Below are 13,235 nucleotides of genomic sequence, written 5' to 3'. Positions count from 1 at the left end.
CGCTATGGGTCAGAACTGACTTGACGGCACTTAACATTCACAAACTCAAATGAGAAAAAGAAAATAAATACAAGTGATTCCCAGAGAAATAGGTTTTGGGAGAGTGAAAAAGACAAGGAGAGCAACAGGGAGGGATCAAGGGAAAGGAACAGAACATGACAAGTGAAAAGTTTGCAGCAACCAGAATATTTCAGATAAGACCTAGTTGTTGTTGTTATGTGCCGTGGAGTCGATTCCGACTCATAGCAACCCTGTACAGGGTTTCCGAGGCTGGAAATCTTTACGGGAGCAGAAAGCCTCACCTTTCTCCTGTGGAACAGCTGGTAGTTTCAAACTGCTGACCTTGTGGTTCGCAGTCCGATTCGTAACCACTACGCTACCAGAGCTCCTTGTAGGACCTCGTAGTTTGCCTTTCTTTCCCTTCTTTTTGGTTCATCTTCAATCAAAGGCATTCAGCTGGATGTTCATTTTTTTTTTATCCTGAGTTTTGATTAAAGGAGTCCTCTGGTAAATCCTTCTCCCTTAATGCCCTTCAGCACTTGGATGTGAATCCCTAATTATGGGCCATGTGGAAGATTTACTAGATGAAATCAGCAGCTGGAGATGTGACACCAGACTTGCAAAAAAAAAAAAAAATCAACACTCTGTTACCATAAAAAAAACCCAATTGTTAATTGCTTCTTTGACATCTGGCTATAACAAAAACACTCTTTTGCTGTTTAATATTAAAAACCATTGCAGTGGAAAGAACATTGGGCTGGAATTAGGGGAGGCTGGGATTCGAGTCTCCACACTGATATCAGTGCCTGCGATTTGGGATAAATGTCTCTTTTCTCTCAGGCATTGGTGTCCTGTTCTGTAAAGTGAACACTGTCAGCTTAAAAAAATCTATTCTGAATCTTGAAAAGATAGTATGCTTCTCAGTTGGCATTTAGCCTCTTCCCAAAATGTCATTTTGCAATAAAAGTCTGTTGCTGTCGAGTCGATTCTAACACTCATAGCGACTCAATGTGCCTCAATAAGGTTTCCAAGGCCGTAAACCGTTACACAAGCAGACTGCCACGTCTTTCTCTCTCGTAGTTGCTGATGGGTTCGAACTGCTGACCTTTCAATTAGCACCTGAGCGTTTAAACTGCACCACTAGGGCTCCCGTTTTCAATTTGGACTTCTGGTATGGCACTGTAGGATCAGCACTGGACTGCAAGCTACAAGGTCTGCAGTTCAAACCCACCAGCCGCTCCTCAGAAACCCTGTACAGGTACGCTATGGGTCGGAATTAACTCGACAGCACTTAACAACAATACGATTTTATAATTGTGTGGTGTGATTAAGACCCACACAGTGATTTAAGCATCTTTATTTAGTTTGCTGTGAGACCCTGAAATTCTCAACTGCTTTAGAAATGCAATCAGCCAGTGCTCCCGATTTTCATATTTCAATCTTGTCTTATTCTTGAGAAGTCTGGATTGGGCATGTACATATGTACATTGAAATTCCTGAACGAGTGCCATTTCAAACTCAGTGGTTGTCTGCAACAGAATCCAGCCAAGCCCAGTCAATAAAGCAGAGACTTCCTGACAAGCACAAACTCATCCTTCCAAGGGGAGCTAGGGCTGTCCTTTGATATTTTCAGTGGGACAACTTACCCCATCCCAACAGCCCCGATTCTGCCCTTTAGATTTGTTCCCCCAACTCAAATAAAACATTTAAAAGCAGCACCATTTGAATCCTTCAAGAATGCCAAATCTGTTGGAAATGTAATGGCAGACGTTTTGTAGCAAAAGGAGGGGAGTGATTGACTTTGCAGTCTAGGATCGGAGGTTCCTGGGACCATCAAGGGAGAAGAGCGGAGAACGGAACCCTACCCAGAGAAGCAGTGATGCCAGAGATGGAGGCAGAGATGATGACGTGAGAGAGTGAGAGATGGAGTGGCTGGGGAAGTTAGATCCAGAGAGGGAGAGGGACTGTGTGCTGACGACCGGGATGGGGGTGGGGGAGCAGGCTTGCAGGGTATATACCCTTTGGTTGGTTGATGATGCAGAGAGGGAGAGGGGCTGTGTGTTGATGCCCGGGGTGGGGGTGGAGGTGGGGGGTGGGTAGGCTTGTAGTGTATACCCTTTGGTTAGTTGATGATGCATGGAGGGGATGATAACCATGTCAATGAAACGATATACAATTGGATGAATGTAAAACTAATGTTCTCCCATGTAAAGTATCACATAATTCACAATAAAACATTTAAAAAAACCAAACACAAAAACAGCCAAATCTCCCATTCGGGGAAGGGTTAGAGAAATGGAAACACCATCTCCGAAGTGTCTAGACCTAGATGAAGGATATGTCAAGAAACAACAGCTTCACATTTTGATGTTTTTGTTTAATGAAGGTTTCTATGATTTAAATACATAGAGACTTGTTTCCCAGGAGGGCGTTGTGTGGGATGACCCACCAGCCCAGGTGTCTTCCTCTGCAGCCTCTTAGGTCCACTCACTCCTGCACAGGAACTGAGGAGCACGAAGGCATCTTAGGCCACAGCTCTGGTTTTCAGTCCATTTCCCTGTGGCTAGTGCTTATCCACTCGGTGGCTTGTCTGCCTCCTGCAGCTCTCTGCTCTGCTTTGCTCTGTTTGCTGACTCTGTAGCTATCCTTTGTTTACCCAGTTGCTAGCCCAAGTAGGACAACCTCCACTCAGGTTTGGGTCTGCTTTCCCGTGTTCTGGTTGGTCATAGCCTGGAAGCCTCGTCTCCTGAGCTACAAACCAGGGCTAACGATTTACAACTTCTTTGTTAATGCAGTTGTCCAGGTAGCTAAGAATTTAGACTCGTCATTTGCCTCTTGTGAGCAAGTCAAAGGACAGGTAGAGAAAGAAACCAGCTTTCCCTGTTTCACTCCAGTTCCTGTATTTTCACTCACGAGAACTGCTTGGCAGGTAGACATTTCCTTGTTAATAGCTCACAGGTGTGCAGCTGATGGACTGAACTTTACATGAGTTCCAGGGGAAGAAACAAAGCAGCATTCATTGCTCTTCATCTTTGGTATTTGTGATCCAGTTAATACATCTGTTTTGTGATCTCTTACTGAGTAACAAACCGCCCCAGAATCTAGTGGCCTAAAATAACTGTGAATCATCTCTCAGCCAGTCTTCAGTCTTGACTGGGGTTCATCTCATCCACTACCATCACATCAAGTCAGTACTGATTCATAGCAACCCTATAGGACAGAACAGAACCGGATTTTCAAGACTGTCATTCTTTATGGAAACAGACAGCCTCATCTTTCGCCCATGGAGTAGCTGAGGGGTGTGAACCACCAACTTTGCAACGCGCATCCCAGCACTTAACCCACCGCACCACCAGGACTCCTTGACTGGATATTCTGTTCCTAATAGCAAATGCAAGGAGCTCTGGTTGCGTTGTGGTTACAAATCGGGCTGCTAATCTCAAGATCGGCAGTTCGAAACTACCAGCTGTTCCACGGGAGAAAGATGAGGCTTTCTGCTCCCATAAAGATTTGCAGCCTCAGAAACCCTGTACAGGGTCAGTATGAATCAGAACCGACTCCACAGTACTTAACAACAACATGCTTGGGCTGAAGTATCTAAGATGACTTTTCCATTCATGTGTCTAGCTTCACAGTTGATGTGGCCGGAGCATCTAAAATCTGGCCTCTCCACAGAAAGCTTCGGCTTCCTCCCAGCATGGTGGTCTCAAGACAATCAAACTAGACTTTCTACATTGTGGCTGACTTTCAGCTTTAAGCACAGCGAGGCCAGTACCTTTTCCGTTACATCCCATTGGTCAAAGCGAGTCACAGTGTTTGAAGAAACACAACCAGAATGGTTCTTGTAATTGAAGATAGACTCTGTCTTGGAGTCCTTATGTGGCGCTATAGGATAAACACTGCCTGCTAACCCACCACCACCACCACCACCACCACCAGGCTTTGTCTTGTTCAATTTGGATGTTATCAAGGAAGACCAATAGATAGAAAAGGGCATCGTGTTCAGTAGAGCAGTGTCTCGATGACCTGAGTAGACACAATGGCCACAACAATGGATTCACACACAACAAGGGTCATGACAATGGTGCAGGGTGGTTTGAAGTTTTGCTCTACTTTATGTGGGGTCTCCATGAGCTGGAGCCGACTTCATGGCAACTCACAACAGCATAACAATTATTTACACAGGACTATCAGAAGTCCTAAGGAGCTCTGGTAGCGAAGTGGTTACAAATCGGGCTGCGAACCGCAAGGTCAGCAGTTCGAAACTACCAACTGCTCCGCGGGAGAAAGTTGAGGCTTTCTGCTCCCGTAAAGATTTCCAACCTTGGAAACCCTGTACAGGATCGCTATGAGTCGGAACCGACTCCACGACACGTAACAACAACATCATGAGTCCTGGTGTGGTGCTGTAGGATAAGCACTGGACGGACCACAAGGTAGGTTTGAACAGCAAGGTTCGTGGTTCAAACCCACCAGATAGATGCTCCTCGGAAACCCTATACAGGGTCTCTATGAGTTGGAACCCAAACTTCATTGCACTTTAGCAACATCAGTAAACCTGAAGTCCTGGTGTAGTGCTGTAGGATAAGCACCAGAGTGCTAACTGAAAGTTTGGTGGTTCAAACTCTCCAGCCGCTCCTTGGAAACCTTATACAGGTTTGCTGTGAGTCGGAACCAACTCCATAGCACTTAGCATTAGTAAACTAGAGCCAGTGTACACCCCAAAAGAATCCTTCTGAGGTAACACCTAGCCTTGTTTTTAAGATTGCACAGGTAGTCCCTGACTTACAAAGGGGATTTCATACTCATGACTGTTGTGGGTTTGGGTGTTTTTTTTTTTAAGGTTTCATTATTATTTCCTTTTATTATCCATATCTTCGGGACAGAAAGATGAGGCTTTCTGCTCCTGCAAAGATTTGTAGCTTCGGAAACTCTATACGGGGTTGCTATGAGCCAGAACCAACTCAACAGCATTTAGCAACAAAAAAAAATCAGTATCTTTATGAATCCAGTCTTTATTTGGCTTTGAGGGCTGCAAACATTTCATGTAAATTTCCGTAGTACCTATTCCTAACAATAAGATGTACTGAAAAAAATGGCGATCTTACGTGCAATTCATCATACCTCGAACGTTTTTCAGTCAGGGGCTACCTGCATATGTATGCATATATATTTTTAATAGCTTTATTGATACATAACTTACATACTATAAAGTTCACCTATTTTAAGGATATAATTCAACAGGTCTTAGCATATTTACAAAGTTGTGAGCCATCACCTCAATCTAATTTTAGAATGTCTTCATCACCCCAGAAAGAAACCTTTGTACCTATCAGCTGTCCCCACACTATACCATCCGCGCCGCTACACACAGAACCTAAGGCAACCACTAATCTAATTTCTCTCTCTCTGAATTTGCCTGTTCCGGACATTTCATATAAATGTAATTATACAATGTGGCCTTTAGTCACTGGCTTCTTTCACTTACATGTTTTGTTTTTTTTTAATTTATCTATTAAAAACATTTTTTATTGTGGTAGAATATGTATACACATTGTTGTTGGTAAGTGCCTTCTAGTCAGTTCTGACCATTTTTACATGTACAATTCAATGTCATTAAGTTCATCATTTTGTTGTTGTTAAGTGCCATCGAACTGGTTCCGACCCATAGTGACCCTTTATGTTTCCAAGGAACAGCTGGTGAGCTTGAACCGCCGCCTTTGCCGTCCAGCGCATTAACCTTCAGCGCCACACCATGTTATGGATACACCGATTATCCATATCTAAATTTTTCACCATTCGTTCCAAACAGAAATCAATTTCTGTTTGTTAAAGCCATCTACTGTGGTAGTTCTGTTATGGTAACACTAAATACCTAAGACATTCAGTATCCTTTAAATAATAACTCACCTTCACCCTTCTCCACCCACGTCCTCCTGGTACCCGCTAATAAACTTTGTTCTCTATGCATTTTCGTATTCTAGATCTTTCATATAAGAGGGATCATACAATATTTAGTCTTTTGTGCCTGACTTTTTTCACTTAGCATAATGTTTCAAAGTTCATCCATATGATATGTATCAGAACTTGATTTTTCTTTATGGCTCAATAATAATCCATTGTATGCATATACAATATTTTGTCCTGGTGTGGCGCTGCAGGATGTGTTAGACCGCAAGGTTGGTGGTTCGTACTCACCAGTCACTCCTATACAGGGTCACAGTGAGTTGAAACCGACTCTGATAGTTAACAAGAACAAACAACTCGTCTGATGATGGGCACTTGGGTTGTTTCCATCTTCAGTCTGTTGTGAATAATGCTTCAATGAGCACTGGTGCCCAAGTGTCTTTTTGAGTCCCTGGTATCTGTTCTTTTGGGTAGATACCTAGGGGTAGATGGCTGGGTTATATGATAATTCTATGCCAAACTCTTTTCCACCTTGGCTATGCCATTTTACGTGTCCACCAGCAGATGAGGATTCCCATCTCTCCATCTCCTCATCAACTTGTTATTTTCTGATTTTCTAACAATAGCCATCCTAGTGGGTGTGGAGTGTTATATCATTCTGGTTTTGATTTGTATCTCCCTGATGACTAATATCTTTGAGCATCTTTTCCTGGGCCATGTGTATATCTTCTTTGGAGAAACGTCTGTTCCTTTGTTCATGTTTTGATTGGGATGTTTTATCTTTGCATTGTTGACTTGTAGGAGTTCTTTATATGGAGACTTTTTATCAGACCCATGTTGTCCAAATATTTTCTCCCATTCTTTAGTTTCTCATTTTACTTTCTTTGGTGCACAAATTTTTTCACTTTGATAAAGTCCATATAGATACCATTTTGAATACAATTGAAGGCTTTTTTTCTAGCTTATTATTGTCATATTTATTTTACAGTCACACTGAAAAATAATCCTTTAGTAAAATAATTGGGAGCTCTGTAAAATAAACACTGGACTTTCCACAAGGTCAGCAGTTCAAGTCTACCAGCCTCTCCTCAGGAGAAAGATGAGGCTTTCCGCTCCTCCAAAGCCTTGGAAATCCTATGGAGGGTCACTATGAGTTAGAACCCACTCCATGACACTTAACAACAATAATTAAATAATCATAGCTGGCAATCACTAAGTGTCAAGTAGTTAAGCTTTTTATTTTATTTTATTTTTTTCACTTTCTTTTCTTGAGGTAGAACCCAAATCTTATGTATGTTGTTGTTAAGTGCCAATGAGTCGGTGCCAACTCATAGCAACTGTGTGTAGGGTTTCCCAGGAGCAGCTGGTGGGTTTGAACTGCCCGCCTTGTGGTTCGCAGTCCAGTGCTGATCCATAGCATCACACCAAGAGTCCAATCTTATGTATACCTTGATGAATTTTTATAAATGATATTCAGATCATCATTGAAAGCACACCCATCATTATCATCTTAGACTTTTCTTTCATATTCCTTGGAAATTAGCTCCTCCCAAGAGTATATTGCTAGGCTAACTTTTATTACCATAAATAAGTTTTGGTTGTTCTAGAGTATCCATTGGTGTGTGTACCATTGTGGCTGGCTACTTTTACGCATCATCATGTTTGAGAGTCCTGCATGTTCTTGGCGTACATCAGTAGTTGGTTCTTTTTCCTTACTGTGTAGCCATTGTGTGGATGGATATGCCATTTATTTAATGTTTTCCTGCTGATGAACACTTGCTCTGTTCTAGTTTGTACCTATTATGTCTACACTTGCTATGTGCATATTCTAATACAGCCTTGTGGAAGACATATAGGCTCAGTTCACCCAAAAATGGAATTGATGGGGCATAGGTAGGCAGATGCTTGGTTTTATAGCTATTACTGAATGATTATCTGAAGTTGTTGAATGGATTTAGATTCTGATGTATTGATTGAAATTTTGTTGTTATTAATAAACGTGGAATAAACTTTATTGACTCAAAAATCATGGGGAAAACTACAATACAATGTCAGAAATCTAGCTTTAAACTGTTCTTTTTTTAACATTTAATTAGATGAGCTATATTTTCACCACTTGGTTACATTGTAATCTTTCTTCCTTTAATTGAGATGTAAGTCACTCTTTAAAGTGTACAATTCAGTGGTATTTAGCATAGTCTCAAGGTTGTATGGAGTCCTGATGCACTGGATCAGTTTGAACCATAAGGTCAGTAGTTCAAACCCACCTGCCGCTCCTCAGAAACCCTAAACTGGATCGCCATGGGTCAGAACTGATTCGATGGCACTTAACAACTAGGTTATACAACCACCATCACTATCTAATCCTAGACAGTAGTGTTCATCATTCCAGCAAGTAAACCTGTACCCATCAGCAGTCATCCCCCCTCATTCTTCTACCCCAACCCCAGCCAACCACTAATCTGCTTTCTGTCTCTCTGGATTTGCCTCTTCTGGATGCGTCATATAAACGACAGCTGTCCTGTCAGTTGCCATTTCTTTGATATTTCCCCCCCTAGGATCCTAAACACTTCAAGTCAGAGAAGACAGGACGGGGACAGTTGAGGGAAGGCTGGAGGGACAATCATCAGCCCATCATGTGTTCCTACAAGCTGGTGACCGTGAAGTTTGAAGTCTGGGGGCTTCAGACCAGAGTGGAACAATTTGTACACAAGGTAAGTAAACAAACGTCAGCTCCTGAACCATGCATTCATAGCAGAGTAGCAACAGCATACACTCAATTGCCATTATTCTTAGCAATGATGTTCTAGAAGTTACTGGTGACACTGCTCTTGAACACAGACCAAGCCTTGTTCATCCTCAACTGGGACTATGTTGCTGCTCTGCACATGGGCACGTCTGTAACCTGCAAAGGGGCACTCATGAGTATTTTTAGAGAGTAAGCGATTTTGCAAATATGGAATCCACAAATAATGAGGGTCAGCTGTAACTGTCTTTCTTGCCGGGCAGAGCACAGGATGCACACAGATACAAAGGTGTCTGCATCTAGAAAGTGTATTTGTGATGAAAATTTCCTTTATAAGCAAGTTTAATTTCCTCCTTGATAGATGCTTGACACTTCCTCTCTCCTTCTGTGGTCTCCATATCTTTTGGGTGAATGGATTTGGAAAGCTGGCTTTTGAAACATCCTTCTCTTGTAGGTATCAGGCTAATCTTGTTCAAGACAGAGGTACCTGAAAGAAACCAGAGGGTTTATCTGTGTGTGCAGCCCCCAAGGATAATTCTCACCCAAAAGATACTGCAAATGTCAGCACCTAAAGTAAAACATGCCCTGAGAGACAGAACAAGAGATCCCAGGTGTCCCATTAGACCAGGCACTTCAGTGTTCCTGCTCACATAATAATCCTGTTAGCAAAAAATTACCATCAACAACCTCAAAACACAGATTTCAATTGTAATGCCCACTTCAGCTAAATGTCTTTAACTTTTTAGTAGGAAGCCACTCGGTGGTGATTTAAGTTTTAGGGGTTTCTAAGGCCCTGGTGTGGCGCTGTAGGATAAGCACTGAACACTGCTAACCGTAAGATCGGTCAGCTGCACCTCAGAAACCGTATATAGGGGTCACTATGAGTCAGAACCAACTCGATGGGATTTAACAACAACATAATGCTTAACTTATCCTCATGGGGGAAAAAAACGAGAAATGCAGTGTTGAACAACTGCCCTTTGTAGGCCTATTTTCATACAAATAAATACTGCCCAAGTGCCAAGTTGTCTCTATGTTTCAGATAGGCTGAATATCTGCTTAGTTTTCCACTTAGAAACTTATGAAGAGAAGCTTTCTGAAATTCCTCTGGGGGCACTAGAATTTCATCTTAACGCCCTGACCTCTTATAACTTGTCTGCTCTGGTTTAGAGACCAACAGACACTCAAAAGTCCAGATCTTCAATTTGTAACCATAGACTAGATCGCGGGTCTCAGGAACCCTGGCAACTTGATTCACAGCAGTAGCAGACTATGAATTCTTGGTTTTCTGGAACAGAGAAGTGTGCTGACCCTCCGCTGAGCTCCAGAACCCATTCTGCCCAGCCAGTGATGGGCACGGAATGAGAATATTAGAAATCAAGTTCTGGACCCTCCTGTTTTCTGCTGTCTGTCATTACACAGGAAGGGTCAAACCTTTCCCCGCCTCAACACTGTGTTGCTCTAAGACTGTATCCTCAATGACTTCCCACCACAGGTTTTCTTTTTTCATTTTTTTTCTTGCACATTTTGGACCCAAAATGACCTCCTTTTAATAGTACCAATATCATTGTAAACTTTATTATTTCCCTTTACAAAGTATATTTAGACTACCCTAGAGTCCTTTATTCTTTCCTTTTCTTTTCTCACAGATAACTTTGGCCAATTTTGAAACTCCATTATCTTCCTTAAAATACCTGTAAGAATCATGCTCTTATAAGAGGCATTCCCATTGCTCATTACTAAATATCAACAAAGTGCTATCAACGCCCTCAAAAACACACCTGCTCTGGCACATGAGTCGCTAATGAGTATTTGAGGCTAGTATTTGCATGGATGGAAAGTTGCTGGGGATGCCTTTCTCTAAACACCTTTGTTTTTAAAGAATCTATTCACAGTTGGGGGGCAGGGGGAGAGAAATGCTGGAAAGCGAGCCATTAGCACATTATTGAGTTCTTGTTTCCAGCAGACAGCTGTGTTGTGCTTAATGTAGTAGGGTATATTTACTGATGCCTCCATGCTGTTCTTTTGATTTCCATGAATTTGACACACTCAGCACTCAAGTGTGTATGGCTGTGTGTTGTTCCTCATTTTCAGTACATATGTTTCCTCCTTCCAGGCCATAAAAGCCTCACTAGATATCCAGGGGCCTGGAGTAATAAACACTTCATTATAAATGCTTCCCTTGTTTCTTTAAATGCACCAAATTAAAATCCTTCATTTATTGAAACATGCTTGAACCTTCCATGAGAGGTTTTCAACAAGTGCTCAATTTGTTTGACAAGTAAAAAAGGGATGTTGGAGGAAGGCTGTGAGAATCCCAAGAACCTAAAAGTTGTATTTATACAGGACAAAAGAGAACAAAATAAAAGCACAATGGTACTGCACACACATGCACACACACATATATATAGCTAACATGTTATCTATCTTAGCCTTCTACCATTATGTACTATCCTAGGAAACAATTTCTTTTCATCTCTAGTCAGCCTTATTAATCCTATTATCTTTCATTCTTGTTCAGGTCTCTTATTTCGTCTCTTTTAGGAATTGTTGGCTAAAATATTATTACATGAAATGATACTCATAATTCATGTATTACAAAAATATTCATATTATTCATACATGAAAGTCATGTGTGTTTACTGAGATTTTATCTTGTATTCACACTTCCATTCCATTAAAAGAAAAGAAAAAAAAAAGCCATTTTTTTTTTTAGGCTGTTTCATCAGAGAAAAGAAAAGGTGGTAAAGTCCTCTTTCTTAGGAGTGACTTGCTACTCCACAAAGCATGGCCTTTCTTTCTGACAGCTGTGACCTCCTGGCAACCGTGAGACACACCCTTCATCAAACAAAAAGTAGAAACTGTTTTAAAGATAAATGAAAAGAAAGCCTCGAGGTGATTAGCCTAGAGAGATTAATTTCACTGCGGTGTGACTGCCAAATAGTTGTCATTAGTTTGCACACCCCCTGCTAGCCTGGCTCTCAATAAAACAAAAAGATGAATTTATCGCAAGTGCATGCATGTCATGGAAAAGGCTGAGCATGAGCAAGCTCAGTATCTATCAGCCTTTGACTGTCTTCACAGATGGAGAAGGGATAGAGGAACTGGTTGTCGCCAGGATTCCCAGAATTGAAGCGACCTATTTTCCAGATAGTTTTCGTCAAACATGGTATGATTTCAACCTCCTTCTTTTACCTTTTAGGTGGTCCGAGACATTCTGCTGATTGGCCATAGACAGGCTTTTGCGTGGGTTGATGAGTGGTACGGTAAGTCAATTTCCCAACAATAACTTGTAGAACATCTTCATAACATGTTGATTTGGGCTTTCAGTCCATCTGCCTTCAGCTACTATCTAGAAGGATGACAATACAGGGCTTTCTGTCTACAGAGCATAATGAAGAAGAACATAATTACAGCTTCATCTACAACAACCAGAGATACTGACCAAGTAAGAGCTCAGTGTGTTTTATGTTTTCATGCTCGGTTGGAGGAGTTTCCAGCCCTTCCTACTTTATCCCCAACTTGCATTCAAAATCAAAGCTGTCCAACACATCATATCAAGTTTGAAAGCAGTGCTTTCATCGACTCAGAGAACATTTGAAACAATCCATCACCAAAAACAGAATCTGCGAGAATTGAAGGGCAGAGGCTCAGGAGTTCTGTTAATCCTAACTCAGGTTTTCTCATGATCTGGGAAGAGTTAAACAAATTCTGCACCTTTCCAGAAAATGAAACCAAGATACACTTCACCCCATGATGGATGGAACACCTTTCCAGTCCTCAGCACTACTGTTTCGTCCCCTTGGGTCCACTGCATTCAGAGTCCATCCTCAGAGGACTAGTGCCCTTGACTATAAATAGAAATGAACACGCCCAGCTGGGGACTTGGGTTAGATTCGGTTTTCAGGTCGACGGCCTAATGAAACGCCCTCCTCCTTGGGCTTTACTTGAGTCACATTGACTTTGTTCTGAGTGTAACCTAGATTACGTTTTGGCGCTCTTCTGTTACTGTTCCACCAATTCCTTCCCACTTCTCAACAGAAGGCATCAAATTTAAAGTAAAAGGATGCATTGGGCTGAGCGGGCAAAGCCAATGAATGTCAGTAAGGCTGTTCCTGAGCCACATTTTAAAAGGCAGAGTATAGGCTGTCCCCAGGTTGGAGACAAAATCTTCACCCTTACTTTGTTGTTGTTGTTAAGTGCTGTTGAGTTAGTTCTGACCCATAGCGACCCTATATAGGATTTCTGAGGAGCAGCTGGTGAGCTTGAACCACCAACCTTGCAATTCAAACGGCTTTAACCTTGCAATTCAAACGGCTTTGCAGTCTGTGCATTAACCCACAGCGTCACACTAGGACTCCTGCCTTATTTTAGTGCAAGAAAACACTCCAGGCCTTTTCAATGATTTAAAAGCTGCATGCCCAGCAAATGAAGAATATGTTGCAGGTAGGAGTTGGTTCAGTAGTTTCAAAGTGAAGGCATATTTACATAACATTAAAGGGCAAGTGGGAGTTGTCCCCAAATCTGACATTTGTAACCCAGGGAACTTCTTGTGCTGAAGGAAAAAAGAAAAAAAAAAAAA

At 41.8% G+C, this 13,235-nt stretch overlaps 1 protein-coding gene across 2 annotated transcripts in view; it reads left to right on the top strand.

Annotated features, from left to right (window-relative positions):
* Positions 1 to 13,235, top strand: part of PITPNC1 (phosphatidylinositol transfer protein, cytoplasmic 1) — a 366,383-nt gene that overhangs the window by 336,292 nt on the left and 16,856 nt on the right. For both annotated transcript variants that reach the window (XM_006833590.1, XM_006833591.1), the window contains 2 exons: positions 8,466 to 8,621; positions 11,856 to 11,919. In XM_006833590.1, the coding sequence (XP_006833653.1) occupies positions 8,466 to 8,621; positions 11,856 to 11,919 (220 nt within the window). The remainder of the gene's footprint in view (positions 1 to 8,465; positions 8,622 to 11,855; positions 11,920 to 13,235) is intronic.

Source organism: Chrysochloris asiatica, unplaced genomic scaffold (assembly GCF_000296735.1).
Source record: "Chrysochloris asiatica unplaced genomic scaffold, ChrAsi1.0 scaffold00007, whole genome shotgun sequence".
In the NCBI taxonomy this organism is placed as follows: domain Eukaryota; kingdom Metazoa; phylum Chordata; class Mammalia; order Afrosoricida; family Chrysochloridae; genus Chrysochloris; species Chrysochloris asiatica.
This window is presented reverse-complemented; position numbering and strand designations above follow the sequence as displayed.